Genomic DNA, 25,305 nt, shown 5'->3' with positions numbered 1-25,305 from the left:
CCACACACTCTGTGTTGTGTTGACGCTCGTAAACTACTAACAATATGTACCCTGTGGTAAGCTGGCTTGGTGAAGGATTAACACAGTACTGGATACTTCGAGAAATCTGAAGTCAGTTTTCACATCGACTAAAATAAAAATTAAATGAATTCTGTAAGCGCAAATGAGCAGGCTTTGTCCACATCCAGAAGGCTGCCCACCAGTGTTAAGTCTCAGCTTGCAATTCAACCGACGGCTGGTACTGCCTTCCCTCTACGTCGTGGTCTAGCCAGTGATAATCTTTTTATAGCATGGTTTCTTTCCCAGCTCTTTATTTTTTTTGTTTAATTTATTTATTTATTTATTAAAGATTTCTGCCTTCTCCCCGCCACCACCTCCCATTTCCCTCCCCCTTTCCCATCAAGTCCCCCTCCCTCGTCATCCCTAAGAGTAATCCAGGTTCCCTGCCCTGTGGGAAGTCCAAGGACCACCCACCTCCATCCAGGTCTAGTAAGGTGAGCATCCAAACTGCCTAGGCTCCCACAAAGCCAGTACGTGCAGTAGGATCAAAAACCCATTGCCATTGTTCTTGAGTTCTCAGCAGTCCTCATTGTCCGTTATGTTCAGCAAGTCTGGTTTTATCCCATGCTTTTTCAGACCCAGGCCAGCTGGCCTTGGTGAGTTCCTGATAGAACATCCCCATTGTCTCAGTGTGTGTCTTTTTTTTTTTTTTAAATTAACCTCCACTTCAGAATGGGCTGGCATTAATGATTCTGTGATGAATTGGGACTGAAATGAATCTTTTAACTCTCAAATCCTACAGTCATTCAAGTCGAGCTTTGAAGGTGGCTTGTGAGACTTTGGAGTTTGTGGTTTTATTCACTGCCTTGCAGATAAAGTCGCCAGCTTCCATCACCTTGTAGAGATTCACACCCTGGCAAGGAAAAGAGAAGACACTGAATGGGATGGGGAATAAGAGTGAAAGAGAAAAGAGATGAAGCAAATCCCTTTCCTCACTAGTAGTTGCTTAACTGATTAAAATTATGAAACATTGTTTTGCTCACTATTGATTCAGGGTCAGCATTTATTTCCATAAACTATGTAGGCAGTGCTTTATTTCTCCACTTTATGAAGACATAACTCCTCTGAATAACGGTCTAATTCACAAACACCTCTGATGTTTAAGAAGGATACTTGTAGAATTTGAAAACAGCCCATAAAGTATTAGGAAAGAGAAGCTAAAATAATAATGGGATTGGAGAAGTTTATAGTGAGAAACTGAATTGGGAAAAATAATGTTTCTATTATATATAAAGAAACAAACTGGATGCATTTTTATGTATTACAGGAAAGATGAATGCTTTCTTCCCCCTTTTCTTTTTCTTTCTTTTTTATTTACCATATACAGAATCAGAATTGTGACATGGTATGAAATGGGGAACTGTAAGTCAGAGAAAATAAGCAGTATTTAGAATACAATTTTATATATAATGGCACCTTCTGTGCCTAACACTTTCTCTGTGTTAAGAATAAATAAAAGCACTGAGGCTAGGAGAATCCATGAATGACAGACCAGAGTTGGTGTGAAGGCCAATGTCAGGGCACAGGCCCCATCTGGGGGCCTTGAAGTAACAACAGTGTTCTTCCCAGTACTTTTGTTGTGCCTGGGGGACACATATATGGGCGTGTCCAACATATGTTTGCCTTCATGCAGCATCTCACGTGCCGTTACATCCTTCTTCAACTAGAAACAGTGAGACAACAATGAAAATTAATCTTCCCTAGAAAACTGCTAGTAGTTATTTTTAATATATATGGAAACTGAGTTTCTCCTAAAATTGACAAGAATAAAAATTCACAATGCTTCATAACATGGCCATTTTAGTTTTTCTTTCTTGAGATGTTTTGGAACACTCTTTTTATTATCTTTTAAATAATGGCTACGAAAATGTTTTGTAAAATGATTCTTTAAAAATGGCCTTGATCTTCTTTTACATTATGAATTTGTTTTCAGGGTAGCAGCATTCTTTCTGATTCGAGAAAATTGTTTTTGTCATGGAGCATCTGAGTCTACTTTTTAATTTAAATTCCTAATCCAATGATAGCTAAATAGTTTCATATGTCTTACATTTCTGAATTAGATCCAGCAAGGGTTTGATGGAATATTTCAGTCATTAATGTTACTCTAAACTTTGTAAGAATTCCATTTCTAACAATTATGCATAGAATATGCTAATATTATCTCAAGAAAAAATTTTGTTTTGGTATTTCTCTATAATTTCATTTCATTAACTGACATGATTATAAAAATACTGTATTTAATCTTGTAATTTATCAGATGTCTAGAAAGTAATAGGATATGTCGTGTGATTTCACATAGATTATACCTTATTTTGTATTCATGAAGCTTATGTGTACACGGGCAATCACAGACTTATAATTATAAATTTCTGTACTATACTTAAGTCTGTGAAGAGAGTATGCCCATATTATTAAAAAGACCAAGTAAGTCATGAGGAAAGAGTAGAAAGAATATGCCAGGGAAAGGCTGTGGAGGTGCCACTCATGTTTTATGTGCCAGGGAAAGGCTGTGGAGGTACCACTCATGTTTTATGCCGTGGCAGGAATAAGAATCCACAAGAGTCACTGCAGGCAAAGAAGACCAACACCAAAGACCTAAAAACTAGCACAGTGTATATGGATGATGAAGAGAGCCACGGTGCATATGGGTAGCAATGGGCAAACCTGCCACAGATGTTGTTTGTAATGGAGAGGTACCAACAGGCCAGAGTGGGTTATGCAGCAAATCTTCTTTTGGAGGAAATACAAGCTCACTGATAGTTGCTTAAGCAGAATCATAGTATGTGCATCCTTGCATTGCAGATAATGTCTTAAGGTAGTGATGAACTCAAATGCAAGTCTGGAACCACAATTAGTGCAGGAGATGAACACTTGGCAAAGAGCTAAGAGTCTATAATTACTTGCTCTTGTAAGTAACTAGGACTGTGGTTCATAGTGGCTGCCGTGTTCCTTAATATTTAAATCCTCCTTAACTCAACCAGGGTGACATTTGGTTTTCTGGAATTTGGCACTGAAACCTAAACTTACGGAATATGTTTAATGCTGTTGTTAATTAGATTCAGTTCATTTCATTTAAGTTCTAAGAAAGGATCCATTTCTCTTCATTTTCAGTCTCTGCCTTCTAAAATAATGATTAGGCCACTGTGTAAATAAGCCAATACTTTTCTACAGAGAAGATGAGCAATAGATTTTGTTGTTTATAGACAACAGCTGTTAGTGTTTGGTGCCAGGTAAAATCTCAATGAATATTTATTGAGCATCTGTATGTTACAGACACTGAGTAAGAATAAGCTATAATGACTGCATTTTAACTGTCCAGAAAATTAGAAGAATAAACATTATCATGTTACAACTCTAGGGGGCATGAAGAAATAAAAATACAGAATGCCAAGGAAGCACCAAGATCCTTACATCTTTACCTGATGATAGTCGGAATGGCGCTAGGAATGGACCAGTTGGTGGTACCTTACTATCTAAAATAAGGCATGATGTAAACGACCAGTCAGAACCACATGGAAACATAAATGAGAGAAGCAGTGAGGAACAAAATGTAATGGCAGGTGAGTTGGAAGCCGTGGGATATTTGGAGTAATTACAGTGAGACTAGAGAGAAAGGAGGAGAGGGGGGAATTTATGTTGTAGCTATCTGATCTTTTTATTGTTTGGACATACAGTAATCTCAGAATAGTTCTTACATTTTCCAAAAAGTAGAATTTCTCCTGTGCTGATAGATTTTGTTACTAAACATAAAGAAATCTCAGTGTTGGCTGCAGCTGGTGCTAGCATATAAGACCTACCATTGCTCATACTTAGAAAGAGGCTGTTCTTGCCACCTAGTGTCTTACATCTCAAGCTTTATTAAACTTTGCTTTTCCGCTGACCATTTGCAAAATGTCAGAAGTCTGAGACCAACATAATAATCACAGCCTGCCTGAGAATTTCATCTTCTATGAGGATCCATACAAAAAAAAAAAAAAAACCCACAAAACTACAAAGCATTGTAATCACAAGGACACAAGCTCTCAGATAGGAAGTATGCTTTCACTGTATTTTCCTTCTGTGCCTTACTGCAAATAGCAAACGTGTAGGAAAACTTTGACCTCTGCTGCTTTAAGTTTGAGAAAGTATGCCTATTTGAACCTGAAAAGAAAGCACGGATATTTAAAAATATGTTAAAAGAACTTACTGTATCGAGTCCTATGCCATTAAGCATATATATCAAGTCCTCAGTGGCTACATTCCCAGAAGCACCTTCTGCATAAGGACAGCCACCTAGCCCAGATACAGCAGAGTCCACCACATTAACTCCCATCTGAAAAACAAACACCAACACCTAAGGACGTGCACGTGTGGACTATGAATCACTCATTTCTATTCAGCCTGTCGTGAAGAAATAGCAGGCAAATTTTAAACCTTCTGTTTTAACATAGTCACTATTCACTTGATGCTAGAATAGTCCCTGGGCAGCCAGTCCCTTTTCTAAGTTTGTTTGACCAACAAACACTCTGCTAAAGATCTTTGCATCTGTGACAGTCTCGTACCAAGACATAAAAGGTAGGGTTTTGACTCTGTGTTCTCTATAACAGCACAGCTGGTGGGGATATAGCTTAAAGTAAGGTTAATTCATCTATGGTTTTGTATATTCTCTGATTTCTCTGAAGCATTGCATGAATAACAAAATATTTCCAACACTACAGCTCGAAATCAAAGTCTCAGAAGACGAACTTGTGGGCGGTAGTTAGGGCTGAGGCTAATATCTGCAATAGGCTTGGTGGGCCCGATTTACCTATCCAATTTACCAACGTTATTTTGCCCACAAAACTCTGTTACTCTGGAAGTAAGAGGTGTTTAAGAGGCAAGGTGTTCATCTCCAACTACAGCACTTCACACACTCATTGCTATTTATCAGTTTTAAGGCTTTCGGTGCATAACTCACATCTCTCACCAAAACCCACATAGCATCCCCACATCACAGGGAGGAACCACCAGGAGAGCAGGTTCAGGGAATCTGTGCAAGTGCATGGTTTGGTGCAGAATTTTGTTGCCAGAGGACCATTCTGCCTCCATCCACAGTCTCTGGAAGCCGCACATTTGTGAGGACTAAATGTTTGGACTTGGGGATGCAGACGACAAAGAGTTTGTTTGCTGAGACTATGGAAGATAAATGCGCAGTGATGTCAAGCGAAGACCTGGGTATCGGCTGTTGATAATATAAAACGGAAGCTGAATGTGCCATCCTCTGGGAAAGCTGACAGCTCAATAATGGGAGCGCGGACTGGAGAAATAATCAGTTCTTCACTAGTCAGCTAATCTATTTAGGGTAATTTAACCCAGCATCCAAAGAGACAGAAGTTTCAATGGTACCCACTAGAATTATCTATGGTCCCTTAAAAGTGCTAGTGGCAACTCCTTCCCTGCAAATTAGTTAAACCAGTTCTCTAATATGAATGGGTTCTGTTGTGCCTTTGAGCTGTTTCTGGTGACTTTCTGAAGCCAGGGTCCTTATTCACCCCACTCCTTTAGATCTTGGGTATGTGCCTGTTTTAATCGTAGGAATGCTCTGCACTCTGCAGTACCAAGATGCTAACAATGTGGTGAGGACCAAATGCTGATCCAGGAAAGGCAGAGGATCGTGGGAGGATTTGAGGCTAAAGAGACTCAAGGTTGTGAGGAGTCAAGGGCAGATAAGACGCTATTTACCAGCACAGACTGTTAGGTAGGCAGCAGCCTGCATGTACCTAGGCACATGCCAGCACCTACGGGCCACATACAGGCAGACACAGGAACACACAAAGACCAATGCGCTGGCTTCTTGGAGGTAGGCACATAGGCCTACAGACAAGACACACATACACAAGCTCCTGAAAGTAGAAACGGAGGTCTCAGACACCAAGGTCTTATTGGTACAAAACATACACAAAAGGTGGCATTCTGCCAGTAATAGCTATATAACAGATTACATCCTGCTTACTTTGGGGGTCAACCTGGTCTAAGCCACACTGTGATGATTCATAACCCCCAGGTGGCTACTATTATGCACCTTATCTAATACCATATAGCCACAGCAAGGCCATGCTGTTCAGACACAAACCTTACAACCTTCTGTCACAAATACCGTGGTTCTTCCACATTTCAAGGTAAGTGGTTTTAGAAAGAAGAACTCAGTAGCTGCAGCGCACAACGCCTGTCTGCGCTCTATGCGCTACCATACAGTTCCCGAGCTTCAGGCAAGGGGCTGGAGGTTGAAACATACAGAAACACACAGAGACAGACAGACAGAGAGACAGAGACATGGACCTCTAATCACTGGTAAGAAGCCCTTTATTCAAGAGCACCATGGAGGCTTATATACCCAACAGTCAAGTGGGCCAACAAGTGAAAACCTCATCCTCTGATCCTCAAGGCCAAGGCAACATGTACTCGTGAAGCAGAGCTGGTAAACGACTTTGACACAGCTTTCAGTGACTCAAATCAGAAGGAAAGTAAAGATCTCTAGCAGGGAAGAGCAGCTGGAAGCCAGGACTCCAAATGGCCCCAAAAAGTAGAGGGTAAGATAGAAAAAAAAGCAAAGCTGCTAGCACAGTGGGTGTGAGGTGGCATCAGCCTACCACCTGGATGATTCACTCTTGATGTGTAAAAACCTTGAACCACACTCATTTTCTAGCTAAAAAGTAACTAGACCCTGTAAGGACAGGTGTCCCAGAAGAAAACGCATTAGTCTATCAAAAACAAAAGCAGTTTTTAATCTTAATTGCTCTGTAGAAGACAGTGAAAAGACAAAATACATTCTTTTTTTCATTTTCTTTTTTAAAACTATGTATAGGCTTGCTGTATATTATTATGTTTAAGTATGTTCCTTGTCTACATGGGAAGTAGAAAAAGACAAGATCTCCTGGGTAAATTGGGAGCATGAGGATCTTGGGAGAGGGTTGAATGGGAGGGGAGAGGCAGGGAGGGGAGCAGAGAAAAATGTAGAGCTCAACTAAACATAAAATAAATGAATAACTTAATACATAATTTTAAAAGGTAAGACTGTAAGAACTGAAAGTCAACAAAATTCCAGCTAGTGGGAATTTAAATTGAAATTTTATGAGGAACAATTATTATCAATATCCAGGATTCCAGAAATTCTTTACCAAAGATATCCTGTCTTGTAATGTTTAATATATCATAATGTATAAAAAATAAGATGATTAAAATCAAGTAAATAGATGCAATCATCTATGAAAAATTCATCACAATTCTAGAAGGAAAATTATAAAACAATTAAAATGTCATGTAAGAAGCAACTTAACCTGTGTCTATAAAGCTGAGTGACAATGCTGCATAAACACAATTAAGGGATAGAAATGGGCACTAAAATGATGCACACTATACAGTCACAGTCCCTCTTAAGAATTTTTATGACATGCACACCAACATGCTAACAGCATTGGCGATCATGCACAGGGTGGTTATTCATTTCTTTTGGAATTTCCTGTCACCAGGCTGATTGTGGGGCATGACCTTGAACTTCAGATCCTATTACTTCGACCACTTGGGTACTGAGATAACAAACATGTGCCACCCGTCCTGGTTTCATGTGATGCTGGAGACGAAACTTGGAAATTCCCATGTGTAAGGTCAGGCTCTCTACCAACTGAACTCCATCTGCAACCTACATGGAATCTCTTTTCATGTTAATCCTGTTTCTTTTGTCAGTGACTCACAGTGCTCAGTGCATCTAAGTAAATAGAAAACAGAGGAGTTTTTGCACAAGCTGGTTAGTCAGTATAGGATAATAAAATGGAAATGATTTTCAGTAAAAAAAAAAATTCCTGAATTTTACAGTTAGCATTATTTTGCACAATCTTCTATCTCAGGAGTCTAAGACTGCAAGGATAACCCACAGCATGCTCCAGTAAAGGTAGACATTAAAGGCAAACTGGAGAAGGCTCTTTGCCTTTTTGCTAGTGATCAGATTAGCTCTGGACACAGCTCTCAGGAAGCTATAACTACAGAGTAGATCCCAAGTTTAAGTAATCAGTTTTAAACAGAGTTCATTCTTTATATTACCGTTGAAGAGAAATCAATATTCTATCCTATACTGGGCATAGTGGCACACACCTTTAATCCTAGCCATCTGAATACAGGTGGATCTCTGAGTTTTAGACCAGCCTGGTCTACATAGCAAGTTTCAAGGTAGCAGAGTTACATAAAGAGACTCTGTCTCAAAAATCAAGTCAAAACAAAACAACCCTCCAGCCCCCCCACCCCCCACCCCCCACGTCAAATATTTGAGACCACTGAGATGGCTTGTCTGGGAAAGGCACTAGCCACCAATCTGATTTTGAACCCTGGGAGCCACATAGTGGATGAATAAAAACAAATCCCAAATCTGTTCTCTGACCCTCACATGTGTGCCACAATGCGTGCCCCACTCCTCATAAATAAATGTAATTTGAGACTGGAGAGATGGCTCAATGGCTAAAAGCACTTCTTGTTCTTCCAAAAGACCCATGTTGTGTGTCAGGAACCCACACTGAGCAGCTCAGAACTGCCTGTAACCCCAACTCCAGGGGATCTGCAGCCTGCTTCTGGCTTCTGCAGACACCTGCATCTCCATAGCATACAGACACACTTGCATGCACACAAATAAAAATAAAAAATTAAGAATTGGAGAGATGGAGAGATGACTCAATGGTTAAGAGTGCTTACTGCTCTTTCAGATTAATTAGACTTTCTTGCTAACATTCAAACCGTGTGGTTTACAGAGTGTAATGCTAAGATACCCTCTGCTCTCTGTGAGCACCGGAGCAGACATGGTACACACAAACTCACACACACACACACACACACACACAAATAAACAAGTAAATCTGTAATAAACTTAAGTCCCTTTAGAAAATATTTTTAAGAAGCATAACATGACTTTGAAAACTATTTCATGATATTCAATAGTCCCTAAATTCCCTCTCAATTATATGTAGTCTTCTAAATAAAAGGCTTTCCAGTGGGAAGTTGGGATGATTAATCTCCATTGCCCACTTGATGGGACATGCTTGGGAAAGATTATAAATTTACTGAAGTGAGAAAACCCACTGCGGGCAGCAACACTCTTTAGACTGGGGTCCTGAACTGAAGAAGGAGGAAGAAGTGAGTAGAGCATACATCCCTTTCCTGCCTGACTTTGAACACAATGCGATCAGCTATCTTGGCTTCCTGTGGCCTTGATTTTCTTACCATGATGTGTGCAAAGATAAACTTTCTTCTCTTCAGTTTTTTTTCCCCTCAGGCACTTTTGATACAACAACAAGACAACTGATACAGTAATGTCATCCAGAAACTAAATTATACTCAATTACAGCAATTTAAAAATGTAGTACATATGCATAATGGAATACACTCCCAAAAGAATGGCATTGCATCATTTGCAACAACACAAATGGAATTGCAGATCTTTTCAAGAACTGAAGCAAACAAAGAATGGGAAACAAATACCACAGGATCTCCTTATGCATGTGCAGGTAACAGAAAAAAGAATTCCCTAGAACAGGATAGTAGAATGGGGAAGGTGGGGATGAGCAGGGCTTTGATCAATGGCACCAGACTTCAATTAAATGAGAGTAAGAAATATTTTGCAGGATGTGATTACAGATAATGATGATAAGTGATAGATGTTAAAAAGACAGGAGAATGAATTTAAAATGTTTTAAACCATGAATGATGAATGTTGAAGAGATAGATATATTTCATGTGATTTAAACATTGCACAATGTTAGTCCATGTGTGGAGGCACCTGTCTCTAAGTTCAGCACTCAGGATGCAGCTGGTGAATTATGAAGCTGAGGGCTCTCTGACCAGCATAGATAGAATGACTTGTGTCAAATGTAAAAGGAAACAAACAGAATCACAATTTGAATACACATTAAAACATTACATGGTACTGCATAAGTACCAATTTTATACACCTGTTAAAATAAAACAATAAATAAATTATATGCTTTTACTTCTAAAAAAAAGCTATTGAAGAAATTTCTAGTCAAATTTTGGAAATGGTGATACCAAACATGTAGACACACAGAACAGACAAAGAAATATTTTTTATTCAATTGTTTTTAATAGAGGACTATGTTTAGAGTTCATAACTAAAATCTTATCATCATGCATATTTGAAAATAATGCACAGTCCTCTTATCCTTATTTCAGAGAGATTATCAGCTTTAGAGAATGTCCTGTATCTCATTAAACACAAAGCTTGACTTAGGACAGGTTCTTGATGGGTGTGTACAAGGTTGTGTGAGTGTGTGTGTGTGTGTGGATTGTGTTTGTGATGTACACACCACAAGCTTTCATTACACTACAATAGAAACAGAAGGAACATTGCCAAACTCTTTTTATGAGGTTACAATTACCCTGATACCCAAACCACAGAAAGACATTACTAAGAAAGAGAATTACAAACCAGTCTCACTCACGAACATACATTGATGCAAATATACTAAATAAAATATTGGTAAATAAAATCTAAGAACACATCAGAACCATCATTCACCATGATCAAGTCATCTTCATCCCAGAGATGGTTCAACATACAAAAATCTGTCAATGTAATCCACCATAGCAACAAACTGAAAAATAAAAACCACATGAACATCTCATTAGATGCCGAAAAAGCTTTCAAAAAATACAACAACCCTTCATGGTAAAGGTCTTGGAGAGAGCAAAGATACAAGGAACATACACTGCAATAAAAGCAAAGTATTTGACTTTTTATTTCTTTATCTCAGAAGCAATGTCCATCTTGAGATGAGCAGCCACGTGGTGGCAGTGTAACATCAGAATCCCCAAGTTCACATGTAGGGATCACAACCCACTGGGTTCCAGTCAGAGAGGATAGCTAATATGTAAAACAATCCATCAAGTAAACAACTGTTTTACATTTAAAATAAATATAAGAGCAATAAGGCTGCAGAATGCATAAGGACACAGTTAAAATATTCTTTCTGTGTTTGTTCACTTCCTCCTCTGACTTGAAATATTTATTAACTGAAACCAGGATTCCAGTAACTAAACATAAACTCCCGGCAGTCATGGTGGAACTTAGCATTAGAAACAAAAATAATGAAATCCTGTGTCCTGTATGCCAAGAGGTAACTTATGAGAATCAAAGAAGACCCCAGGCCTCAAACACAAAATAAAGCAAAGCAAACAATAACAAAAACACTTAACTGAATGTCCTTACTGCCCCCATTTACTCCTCCTCTAACCAATCAATAAACCAGCCCTATGACTTCAGCTGTGTTTCCCAAATGAGCTCTGCAGATCTGTGTGAAATTGATATTAACTGCCATCTCTGGGAAGCAATAAATTGGGTATGGATATATCGTAAGAGCAGAAATCAGTTCTTGTGTTAAATGTACAACAAGGATAAAATAGTTAATAATTTATGTAATAGAAACTATCATGGCATTGTTAATACTTTCAAAGAATACTTAAAGTTTGAATTAATTTTTGAGGAGATAAAAGAAAATAACAAGATACTCTGGTATAAATTTGCATTTCCAGACTGTATCCAGTCCTCTATAACAATCGTGTGTCCCAGGTACTCAGGGCAAACGGACTTTACTAGAGAATGGTTACTCTATTCACAGTTCTCTTCTTCTGGCAGTACAATGATCACAGAAATATTCCGATCCATCTCATCCACTCACTGAATTCAGTTCTGTATGTGATTGTTTTCAGTGTCACCCATTTTCTCCTCTTAAATTTGTGTTTGTCGATTGTACGCTACAGTGAGCTTCGCAACAGTGTATATGTAAAATTCATGTACACAGTGAATTTTAGTCATACTAAACCCTGTTGTACACTTGCTCCCCTTACTGCACAGAGTTATCTACTTTGCTTCTTCTTGGGCAAATATTACTTCTATCTCTTTGTTTCTTTATCAATCACCCATGGTTTCCAGCTAACAAATTTAATATAAAATATCCAATGTCCCTTCAACATGGAGGAATTTAATGAGCGTCTGGTTTCTGTCAATAGATAAATATAAGGCAGGACCTAAACGTCCACACCTTTAACTCTTAAATGATGACTAAGGTTCAGGTTACTTCAGTAGCAAGAGACAGAACTGACATTAAAACATTATACATGTCAACACTGAGATGCTAATAAATGCTGCTTCCTGACTTGCACATTATTTCTTGAAATAAGAACATTTACATGTCAAAAATAGTCTGAGGTTCTAGTTTAATTGAGGATTTCTGTCTTCTATGCCAAAAAAATTCAGCATTTGCTCTTAAGAACACTAAAAATATGCATTGTTTCAAATCCCAAAATGAAAGTTAATGCATAAACAAGATTGGATACCCATAATCTTTTGATCTGACTGTGTAAGAATTACAGATCATTGTCGCTCTTCACCGAAGCTCTGCTTCATCTTCTTCCAGGATCCAGCCACACACTGGCAAACTGCTGCTGTAGCTAAACACGTGAGATTGTGCTTAGGCAATAGCATGTGAGCAACTCCATACGTGCCCTTTCTCAAACAAGTTCTTTCTCTCAGCAACTATGCGGCTTTTTCCTTTCAAATAATCAAACACAAATGACATTGAGGCCTGCAGAAATGGTGACCATAAGCAAGAAAACACCTGGGGTCCTAGATGATCACATGAGCCCAGACCATACACAAGGAATGAAGAATAGGCGAAGCAAACGCTGAGCCGTTGTTCATTTTGACCTATTTAAGAATATCCAGCCAGAACACAGTTACTAAGCTCTTGGCTACCATCTGCTGTTTGACTCATTTCTTTTTATTTCCTACATTCTTAGTTTCCTCTTTTTGGATAACTGCTCTTTTGTTAATTGCTATTTTTATGTTTATATTTTGTCTATGATGGTAACAATATTTTTACTTCTAAGTTACTTTGTGAATGACTCTATACATGTGTGAAATTGTCAAAATTGAAAAGGCAAATAAATAAGTAATAAAACAAAAATAATAATACCCTATAACACCTGTACTATCCTTCTTTAATTATAATTACCTTCTAATGGTGTAACAATAGACGGACCTCAGAACAATTGGTTTTTAATTTCTTCTTTGTACTTTCATTTCTCTTCTTTTTGTTTACATTCCCCACTTTTCACTTCTGTATAGAATATCCCACAATATTTATTCTGTGTGTGTGTTGTGTGTGTATGTGCGTGTATGAGTGCTGTTGCTTACAGATACTAGAAGAGAGCATCAGGTCCCCTGGAGCTGGAGTTAACAAGTGATTGTGAGGTGCCGTGTGGGTGTTAGGAAACAAATTCTGAGTTAATGCTCTTAACTACTGATCTATCTCTTAAGCCACTGTTAGATCAATTAAAACTTTAAATTTATTTACTATTCCATATCTGAGCTCTCTAAAGAACTTGTATAGGATAAGAAAGGCAGAGACAAGGCTTTGTCTTGATGAAAACTCATTTGTGTGTGTGTGGGGGGGGGCAGACCAAAAAAAAAACGTGAGTTAGGGAAAGAGAACATTAGAACCCCAAAAAGAAAATAGTCCCTAAACATTTACAGTTCAATAACTAACACTACAGAAAATTAAGAAAGTGGCATTAAGTGGTGGCATCCACTAGTTTTCCATCATTGACAAGCTCTGAAACAAATATCGTCATCATGATGACAGAGGACAGCGGAGCTATCAGTAGATTTAAAGGCAGATGAAAAACACACAGTTTAGTGTTTTATCAATTAGTTAATAAAGACCAAACTTTGCAGTGGGTAACAGTTAATACAGGGACTCATAACTAGTCAAGGTGCTAAAATACACAACTATGGTGCTAAGTCCTGAAAATAACATCCATTAAAAAATCTCCCTCTGCAAGGATCAGAGCACATCACAGAAAAGGCAGATGCACATGCAATAAGGTGAAGTGGGGGTAGGACTAGATGTGAGGGAGATCACAGGAGTGGGGAGGAGAGAGAGAGTGACGAGGGGAATATACCCATAATGCCTTGTATATGTGTGTGGAATTGTCAGAAATTAAAAGCGTAAATAAATAAGTAATAAAGTAAAAAGACAAACTTCAGTTTGGTAACCTCTGGCACTGTTGACCATGTCATTTTAATATTGCTATTTTGCCTCCCGGTTTCCCTAGTTGTAAAATGAAGAAGACTGCAGTGCTTTCCAGAGCTGAGGGATGTGCGGATCACACAACATCTAGCACTCAGCTATGTAGAAGAGGGGTCAGAAAGATCCTAATGGCCAGAATGGTGGAGGACTTTAAGGAAACAGACACAACAGGAAAGACACACATAGGAACTCAAAGAGACTGTGGCTGAAGGCACAAGACCTCCACAAGCTCAAGACAGGCAGGGTCCCAACAAGGAGGAGAAGGTGAGGGTGACAGAAAGTCCCACCTCTAACCTAGAGACTATTTGCAATTGATAGCTGCTGAGAGAGAAAAAGTTGATTCTCTTCAATAGAGTGATGCTGGGTTTATCAAAAGCAGGCTCTAAGTCTAGGTGAACCTGTAGTTGGTTGGCTAGGGACTAGGAACAGGGGATGGTTTGGACAATGGGAAAGAATATGATAAAAAATATATTGTTTGAAATTCTCACTGAATAAATAAAAATGTTTGAAAATTAAATAAAAATCTGTGTGACATGCTTACTGGGGAAGAATTATGCTATGCACAAAGACAAGAGTCGTGGATGGAGCTGGCATCTCTGAATGAGAGGAAGGAAGATTACAGACAGCATTTAAGTTAGATGCCATAGGACGGTTCAAATTCAAAGTGTAGAATGGTACCTTACACAGGAAAAAAACAACAGCATTCTTATGACTAGTGGCCATAGCACAAACAAGAAGATGAAGAAGTAAATTAATAGAGGAAGCTATTATTTGAGGTACTGTGGAGCAGGCAGATAAAAGTTCAGAGCTATGCTAAAGAAACAAGGGCGCTGGATCTTTTGAGAAAAATTAGTGATCAACCTAGTCAAAAATATAGTACTTGAGTCTACAAATTCAGAGTCCAGAAAAGATTTGACCATTGCATTCTGGCTCTTTGACGCAAGCTCTCAGCCTAGCTTTCCTCTTACTGTATTTTGCTGAGTTTGTACAAAGCTGGGGGAGGGGAGAGTGACGAAGTGCAAGGAAAGAGGACAGATCCGCATAGCTGTGTAAACCGCTCCCCCCTCCCCAGTGGTGGAGACCACTTCATGCTTTTATAATAATCTAAAAAAATCACAGGGCTTTACAGTCAGGTAATAGGCAAACCTCCTGTGCAACTGATCCGTTAACTAATTTTAAGTGAGTTGAGCTGCTCTAGGAAGTTACAGGGTCACAAGGATTTCAGCTATGAGCTGATTCAGAACAGGCTTTATTTCTGGACTGTTTCTGGTAAAGAGGTAAATAGCTTCCAATTTTGAAACAGATGCTGATGTGAGGCCCCTAACAGTTACAGCTGAATGCCAATAAACATAAGCAAAGAGTGGAGCAACAAAGATGGGAACTGATTAAAGGAGAAAAGAACTGGAAGTGCAGTGTTTTGGATAGAGGGTAAATAGTGCTACCCGTATTGACAAACCAGAGAGGGCTGTGAGACTATGCAGAGCAGCTGTCTGGAAGAAGTCAAAACAGCAAGGAATATATTGGCTTGAACATCACTCTTCTGATCCTGCACTATATGGCATGATACCTAGACTCAAACAAGCCATTGTGAAAAGTACTTAAAGTATAACTGGTGAAGTAATTATAGAAATACAAGATAGACAGACTCCCAAGAGCAAGCAAGTCTGTGAATGGAACAACTGGGGTTGGTCCAACTCACGAGACAGCGTTACATATTTGAGGGTAGGGAAAAATAAACATTTATGTTATTTATTCATTACCTGTGTTTACCCCACGAACCATAGTTCCTTAAACACCCAGTGTGTGTGTGTGTGTGTGTGTTGTGTAATGTGCACTGAGGTTGATCACTCCTCACCTGGAGCCATCATATGTTCCACCACAGATCTGGACAGAGAACAGAGGCAAACAAATCATCCATTTTTGAGATCTCTCGTGTAAGAACTACAGGCAAGCACTGTTTCTGTGAACACTGGCAACCCCAGACCTTCAGTTCTTAGAAAGTAAAAGTAGATATATCTACAATTAATTATACATGAAATAATAAAGTGGGTTGTGAACAAAACAGCATATTCAGAAAACATTATGTAATTAATGTATGAGATAATTGTGCATATTTTCTTAGAAAAGACAGATGTAGATAAAGAAAGACTGTTAGTCACATAATTTAAGATGTTTCTGTGGTCAATAAAAATTCTGTATAATAAGAATACAGAGGAAAATGTAGATTTTGGTTGATTTTGAAATAACTCTGGTCACCTATTTCTTCTCAAATGTTAGTACTCAAATAATTATCTCTCCATTTCTGAAATACTAAGACAATCTAAACTTTATAGAAAGAGATCATCAACTTTGAAAGCAGACTTTCTACAAATACTGGTTTAGTTTGCTCAATGTATTATTACTTCTCATATTGCATAGATAGATGATAGATAGATAGATAGATAGATAGATAGATAGATAGATAGATAGATGATAGATAGATAGATAGATAGATAGATAGATAGATAGATAGATAGATACAGATAAATGCCTCAGAAGTCCCGCCCTGTGCCTTTTACAATCTTTCCATTTGCACTGATCTTATGTTACCTGAGCCTTAGGTGTATGGGAATTGTTATGGATGTACTAATTGGAACTGGATACTTCATAGTCACTTATTCTCTGCATTTTGATTAGTTGTGAATCTGTGCAGTAGCATCAGTCAGCTGCAAAATGAGGCTTCTTTGATGAAGGATGAAAACCATATCCATGTTTATAAGGATAAGTGTTGAAAATATAATCACACACACACATACAGTTTAGGAAGACAGTAGTTGTAATTGTTTTAACTCTAGGTTCTATGACATCTACAGTCATGGGTAGCTGACAAAGTTTTAGAACCAACTACGATTTCCCCCTTGTTGAGAAGGCCTTAAGACCTACTAGACAACCCTTGGTAATACTCAAGATCTAAGTACCACTATAGCATCATTGGGAGATCTTGTCAGTGCGAGTCATTGTTGTGTTTCACAGGTTTAAAGCTGGGTAGGACTATGGGTTATTTTTCTCCTGGAAGCTTGCAGAGTATTGAATGTGAGAGCTAGTCCTCAGGAAAGAGGATGCCAAGTGAGCAACAGGCTGAGTCCCCAAGTACTGTGCCGCAAGTGTGTGGTGTCTTCAGTAACAAGGTCTGATCTCAAGTTCTTGTTGTTAGCCAGAGGCAATGACAACAGCCTATATTGTTTGGGGGATGACTCTTGGACCAACTTGAGCAACAATCTGAAGAGATGTTGTCCTTGCATGGCATTGAAGTATATGTTATAAAATCTACAACACCTATGGGAAGCACTATCACTCTGTATGCCAAAACTCCACTAAAACAATAAATATATACACACACACAATGTGTATTTTAAGCAAACTTATAAAATAATATTTCCTTATAGCTTTTTCTAACATTGTTACTGTTAGTTTTCTCTCCTTCCTCATTCTCCTGGGTTTTTTTGTTTGTTTGTTTTGGTTGTTTGTTTGTTGTTGTTTGTTTGTCTGGTTAGGGTTTTTTTTATCATTTTATTTTTCAAGACAGGGTTTCTCTGTATCTTTGGAGCCTGTCCTGGAACTACCTCTTGTAGACCAGGCTGGCCTCATACTCACAAAGATCTGACTGCCTCTATCTCCTAAGTGCTGGAATTAAAGGCGTGTGCCACCACCCAGCCTCATTCTCCTTTTGCATTGCACCCCTTTCTCTAGTTAAGCCACCCCATTCCCCCCTTATATTACCTGTGTCCTATGATCTCTTTTTCTTAAACACAATCTTGTCTTCCCTCATAGTCCCTTTCATTTTTTGACTCCTATGGTAACTTCAGGTTCTGTCCTCAAATATAAAGATTTGGAGCTAGGATACCCAAATAGGAAAGCGCACATTTATGCTTGTCCTTTTGGGTCTGAGTTATCTCAAGCAATATACCATTTTCTAGTTCTGTCCTTTAACTGCAAATTTTATTATCTCATACTTTTGCAACTAAATAAGATTCTATTATATATGTAGACAAATACAGTTATATCTGTCTATCTCACATTTTCGTATTTTTTGTTTTTTATTTATTCTTTTCTCATACAACACATCCTGACTGCAGGCTCCCATCCCTTCATACTTCCCAGAACCCGCCTCTTACCTCCCATCCACCCCAGACACACAGATCCTCAGTTTCCCTTCAGAAAAGAATAGGCCTCCCAGGATATCAACCAAACATTACATAACAAGATGTACTAAAACGATGCAATATCCTCATAATAAGGAAGGATGAGGCAACCTAGTAAGAGGAAAAGGGTCTCAAGAGCAAGCAAAAGAGTCAAAGATTACCCCAGCTCCACTGTTAAGAGTCACACGAAACCCCTAGCTAAACAGCCACAACATATTTGCAGAGGACCTAGCTCAGACCTGTACAGGCTCCCTGGTTGTCACTTCAGTCTCTCTGAGCCCCTATGAGCCCTTCTTAGTTGATTACGTGGGTTGTGTTCTCCCAGTGTCCTTGACCCCTCTGACTCCTTTAATCCTTCCTTCCTGTCTTCTGTGGGCTCTCCTGTGCTATCCCTAATATTTGGCTGTGGGTCAATATCCATTCAGCTAAAGGATATTTATGTTTTTTTTTTTTCCATTTTCTAAATACTGTGAATACAGTGGCAGAGAGCATGCCAGAGCAAGTGTCTGCGGAGTAGAAGACGGAGTCTTCTGGGCACGTGCCAAGGAGTGGTATAGCTGGGTCATATCTACTTTTACCTCTTTGTGAATTCACACTGATTTCCAGACTGGCTGCAAAAGTTTGCAATCCCACCAACAATGAGTGATGGTTTTTCTTTCCCCACATCATCGCCAGCATTCATTGTCAGCAGTTTCTGTGATCTCAGCCATTGTGACTGGAGTGAGATGAAATCTCAGAGCAATGTTATTTCACTGGTTGCTAAGGATGTAGAACTGAACACTTCTTAATATAGTTCATAGTCATTCTTTTACTTTTTCTTTTGTGAACTCTCTGCTCAGATCTGGTACCCATTATGTTTAAAAAAATTGTTGATAGTGTCTTATTTATTTAGTTTTATTGATTCGTTTAATTTTTGGCACTTATAACTTTTAATAAAGATTGTTCTTTCCTCTTGAGGATCAATCAGTGTTTCCCATTGATATGTTTTGTTGGCTGGTCTCAAACTCAGAGACATCTGCCTGCCTCTCTGTCTCCCTACTACTAGGATTCAAAGTATATGTTATGCCCAGCTGATTCCTAGTTGATTTTAACTTTAGTTTTTTGTTAGAAAAATATATATATTATAAATTCCATAAGCTTAGATATTCATTATGTAGATAACAAAATGATTGTCATTGCAAGTAAAAATTTTGCCAGGAACTGACATCGCTGTATTGTTTTTGTTGCTGTTATTGTTTGTTTTCCAGACAGTAACGACACTGGGTGTCTGTTCCAGATTTCTTGCAAAACAGTTTTGCATTGCAAGTTACTGAGTTGTTAAGACCAGCTCAGGGATCAGTATCACCACTTTCACTGTTGAGGACAGAGGCTTTTGAAAGTGGTCCTTATACAGTCATTAATAGTTTTCAGCGTATAAAACCAAGTGAACTTTAGTAAACACCCAACAAAAAAGCACACACATTTCCTTTGACAAGTATTTCCCATGGCCATTGTTCAAGAATTCTTTTACACAAAAGTCTTGTTTGGGTTCCGTATTTTGTTCCACTTTATAAATTTTGGCAGAAATGTTGCTCCATGGAATCACAAAAGCCCCTGGGTACCCAAACAATCCCAAGCAAAAAGAACAGTGCTGGAAAGATTACCATTCCAGATTTCAAGATCTATTACAGACTCATTTTTTAATTGGGCTGTTTATTTCCTTGATGCTTTGGGTTTTTTTGTTTGTTTGGGGCTTTTGTTGTTTTGTTTTTGTTTTCTTTTAGTTCTTTTTATATTCTAGACACAAATTCTCCATCAAATGCATGGCTGGCAAAAACCCTCTTCCACTCTGTGTGCTTCCTCTTCACTCAACTGGCTGTTTCCTTTGCTGGACTGAAACGGTTTAGTTTTTATGACAATTGTAGTTTCATTTGTCAATGGTTGGCCTTAATTCCAGAGTAAATGGAGTTCTTTTCATAAAGTCCTTTTAAAAATCTGTATCCTGTAGAGACTGCTTATGTTTTCTTTCTCCAGTTTCAGAGCTTCGGGTTTCATATTGAGACCTCTGGTCCACTTGGAGTTTATTTTTGGGCACAGTGATATATAGAGATATGAATCTAATTCTATTCCCCTACATGTGCACATCCAATTTTCCTGGCACCATTTGTTGAAGATTCTGCCTTTTTTCTACCATGTGATTTGAGACTTTATCTCATGTATTTAATTACATGCATTCATATATGGGGGTTCTGTTTTGTTTTATTGGTTTACGTCTGGTTTTGCATCAGGATTTTCTTTGTTACACAGTATCTTTGTTATCACAGGTCTATATGTAGCTTGAAATCTGATATGGCTATCCATCCCTCCAGCAATATTATGTTCATTCAGGTTTGCTTCCATATGAATTTTAAGGCATTCTCCTATTTCTGTGAAGACTATTGTGGGAACCTTGAGTAGGATTGCCCTGAATCTGTAAATTGTTTACAGTAGAATGGTCATTCTCACAATATTAACTCCACAAATCTATGAGCAGGGGAGTGCTTTCCATCTTACTCTTCCTCAGTTTCTTCAGAGATTCAAAGTTTTCATTGTAGATTTTTTCCATTCCTTGTTCAGGTTTATTCCTAGATACCTTCTTTTCTAATATTATGAGGGGAAGTTTTTCTACGATCTCTCTCTCAGCATATCTGTCTTTAGGATACAGAAGGATTACTGACTTTTAACAGCTACTTTTGTATCCTACCACTTTGCTGAAGTGTTGATTATGTCTAGTTTTCTGGTGGAATTATTAGGTTTCCTTCCACATACTGTCCTATCTTCTGCAAACAGGGATTGTTTCACGTCTTCCCCTTTGTGTATGCCTTTAGTTTCCAATTTTTTTTCTTATTGCTCTATCCAGGCCTTCAAGAATTATATTTAAAAGGAGTAGAATAGTGACTAGCCCTCTCTCATTTTAATTTTGATGTCACTGCTTTTTAATCCATTTAGGATAATGCTGACTGTGGGTTTGTCAAATAAAGCTTTCTTTATTTTTCAGTATCATCCTTCTGGTCCTAGTCTCTCTAGAGTTTTTATCATGAAGAAATTTTGGAATTTTGTCTACTTCTATTGAAAGAGTTATCAGATTTTAATCCTTAAGTCCATTTATATGATTCATTAAATTTATTGATTGTGTATGCTGGCCCATCTTTGAATCTCTGGGATAAAATCAACCTGATCATTGTGGGTGATCATCTTTTCTATACTCCTGCATTCTGTTTGCAAGTATTTTATTGAGAACTCTTGCATACCTCACAATACAAAAGTAAGTTCTGCAAATGTCTATAAGCATATTTAGATTTTACATGACTGCCACTTTTAATTTTTCCAAAGAATCCTGCAAAATATTAGGTTTTATTATGACAGCTTTCACATAAACTTTATTTTTGTTGTTTCTCTACTCTCTGATTCTCCTTCCCTGTCCCCTCTTCCCTTACATCCTTCTGTAGTCTTATCCATCATATAGACAGGACATATACATTAATTGATTAAAGCAAATATATTTGCACTTATGGTAGATTATTTTCCAAATAAACATTGTGAATATTTTGAATGCACTTCAAGACAAGGACACTGCTTATCATGCTGTAGCTCTCCATACTTCTCAAGAAAAAAATTCTAAAACAAAGTTCTTGTTTGTAAAGCATGGGATCTTTTAAACAAAGTTCTTTTTTGTAAAGCATGGGATCTTTTAAGACCTTGCAGAAAACATTATACACTCTAGGTAGGAAAAAACCACACAGAGACACACTTAAAATTATTTACATTGATCTGATCTATGACAGAACACTTGCCTAAACGAGGCATATTGAATTCATTTCACTATTACCATTATCCAATGTGGCAGGGGCAACATTAACTATTACTTGTAAGTTCAGTAATTCATGTTTTTTAATATCCTTCAGTGTTGGGAATCTTTAAACCAGCATTTTCTATTGTTAACTGTGATGTCGAGTTTTAATGCCAACATTATTTATCATCATAACATTAACATCATTTAAAAATTTGTCTATGCAAAGTTAGAACATTTCTGTGAGATATAAAATACATGCTATAACTTAATCTCATGAAAGAACACTTCACGATGCTTTGTTACTTTTTTCCTTGCATGGTGCTACTACAGAATTTCAAACCAAAAGATCACTTGACTCTTATACCGTATGTGAAAAGAAATACACAATGTAATTTGTAGTCAAGCAGTGTAGACATCCTAAAGAATAATGACCCACTCTGTGTTTTTAGTCATCTACATGTTCTTTTTAAACAGTAAAGGTTTTTTAGGTTTTTTTTTTTAATTCCTTGAAAGAAAGACCTTATCTTTGAACACACTACATACTTAAGTTATAGAATGTGATGAAATCAAACTGGTGTGAACATGGAGCATAATCCTTACTGAAGAGCTTTCCTAGTGCTGGCAGGCCTATGCAAGCTGCCAGTGGAGAAAAGTAATCATCAGTTATACCCAGCTATAAACCCGGAACGCTACAGTAATGACTAGCATGGCCAGGTATGCCTCTTGTACAATAATGGCATGATGTCTATGAGAGCCAACCAGTAGGAAAGAAGCTTCCTAGTCAGTAATGAATTGATTTCTCCATGCTCTGTGACTTTCAAAAAGTAGTGTTTGGAGTGAATCTTTGGGTTCAGCTAGTAGAGGTCTTACTTTTAAAAGCTATTGCATGTGCACAAAACAAAGTCATCCTATGGACTCCCTACACCTGGGGCTCAGCTATACATTTAGCCATACAATGTGAGATATACATCCTATATGCAAATATTTTCAGCTTTTTTCTTTCTCTTTTCTTTTTTTTTTTTTTAATGACTGTGTCAGCCAAGTTTGAGATGTCAGTGAAGACTTGTTAAAAGCAGTTAGGACTCAGTGGCTATGCCACCTGACAGACCGCATTCTTTCTTTACCTTAAACTGAATGACAACTAAAACCACATTTCAGATGAAAACAAGAAATTCATGAGACCTAGAAGCTCAGGGCTTTCAATTTTAAATAACTTTGCAAGGACTTCCAGAGTTTGACTTCAGTGGCAAGTGTGCTGCTCCTTACACAAGGAAATCAAGTGGGTTTCAAAAATCCCTGTAAGTGATAAGAGCCTCAAGCAACTGTTTATCTTGACAGCGTATGCCATTCCTTGCACATAGGTAACTAAGCGTAAGCACATATGCTAGATTCTGAAATTGAGACTAATACTATAATGCACGCTCTTCCTCACGAATCAGTGCTGTAGTTCAAGAAAGGAACAGAGAAACTGTGGGTGCAATGAGCCAGATGACAATAGGTGAGGGTGCCATGTAGTCCCAGAAACAACTGCTCAAGAAATCTTTCTTTTTTAATTTAAATTTTTTTATTCATTTTACACACCAATCACAGTTCCCCCTCCCTCACTTCCTACCACTCCCCCCAACTTCCCCCATCCCACCCCCATCCACTCCTCAAAAAGGTAAGGCCTCCCTGGGGTGTCAACCAGGCTGAAGGCGCAAGTCATAAACAATCCCACACCAGTTTGGAATGGGCTCCAAAAAGCCAGCTCATGCACCAGGGATAGTTCCTGATGCCACTGCTAGGAGCCCTTTAAAGAGACCAAGCTACACAACTGTCACCCACATGCAGAGGGCCTAGCATGTAAGAAATCTTTCTAAATTGCAACTTGAAGAATGAATAGGAGTTGTTGAGGTGGAGGGGGGTGAAGGTTGCCATGGAGAGGTACCTTTTCAAAGACCTCTAATACAAAGAGTTTGATAGTTAAAAAGGACCATGAGGCACAGGGCAAAAATGGAAGGTTTGCAGCAGTCCAAGAACTTAGAATGTTTCAAGAATATGATATTGAGGATGTAATGGAATATCAAGAAGTATCCATGCACAATCTAAGATGTATCTAGCAATACATACTGTAAGTTTATGTTGGATGGAAGTTTCACGATTTGGAAAATTGTTTGAGAATAAATTGCCCAACATTATCTCCTACTCATATCTCGGAAAAATTAGAAAACAGTTAAATCTAGAACCTAACAAAGCACAGTGCCTTGATGTGACACTCAATAACTGTCAGGAGACCTCTCATGAGGAACACAGCAGGATGCTTTCACGCACAATGTTGCCTGATCCAGAATGACTAAGGTTGGGAAAACAATTGACAGCAATTTCTGGCAAGGATGTGGGAGAAAGGGAACCCTCATTCACTACTGGTGAGATTGCAAACATAGTGCAGTTACTGTAGAAATCAGTGTGATGAATTATCTAAAAGCTAAAAAAGAGACCTACCAAAAAGTCTTGACATCCTATTCCACAGATACTTGCTTAGCCATGTTCAAAGCCACTATGTTCATACTACACAGGGAATGGAAGCAAACTGAACATCTTTCAGCTGATGAATAGATAATGAAAATGTGGTATATATACACAATCGGATTCTATTCAACCGCAAAAAAAAAAAAAAAAGAAATCATGAGATATGCCGATAAATGAATGGAACTAGAAAATATTGTGCAGAGTAAGGCAACGCAGACCCACGTTTTCTTATTCATAGATCCTAACTCTGAAATTTTACTTATGAGTACATAACCTGGAGTAACTTCAGATAACAGGAAAGTACAAAATACCAGAAAAACTGGGAAGGGTGGTGCAAAGCAATAAAACAGAGGGAGAAGGGTGTGGAGGGAAAGGAATAAGAAGGTGTAAATCTAAATCACTCTCCAGCTCTGCTGAGGCCATGGGCTTTAAAGAACCCACTACTATCACTTCTCTAATCCAGTGTAATTTCTAGCTTTATTCTAAATATTTATCTTTATACCCTCACATATCAAAGGAATTTCTTTTTTCTTCAAACAGAGAACATTACAAAAATCCACAACAGTTCAAAGTGCAGAGAACAGGTGCCCATTCCCAACTGTCACATCTACAACACAACCCCTATATTTATGGCTCAAAT

At 38.2% G+C, this 25,305-nt stretch overlaps 1 protein-coding gene across 2 annotated transcripts in view; it reads right to left on the bottom strand.

The window, feature by feature from the left end:
* Positions 1-418: 418 nt before the first annotated feature.
* Hmgcll1 (3-hydroxymethyl-3-methylglutaryl-CoA lyase like 1) overlaps positions 419-25,305 on the bottom strand; it is a 110,675-nt gene continuing 85,788 nt past the window's right edge. For both annotated transcript variants that reach the window (XM_057767464.1, XM_057767465.1), the window contains 2 exons: positions 4,247-4,372; positions 419-913 (listed from right to left, as the gene is read on the bottom strand). In XM_057767464.1, coding sequence (XP_057623447.1) covers positions 803-913; positions 4,247-4,372 — 237 coding nt within the window. In that variant the 3' untranslated portion in view covers positions 419-802. The remainder of the gene's footprint in view (positions 914-4,246; positions 4,373-25,305) is intronic.

This window comes from Chionomys nivalis, chromosome 4 (genome assembly GCF_950005125.1).
Source record: "Chionomys nivalis chromosome 4, mChiNiv1.1, whole genome shotgun sequence".
Lineage (NCBI taxonomy): Eukaryota > Metazoa > Chordata > Mammalia > Rodentia > Cricetidae > Chionomys > Chionomys nivalis.
This window is presented reverse-complemented; position numbering and strand designations above follow the sequence as displayed.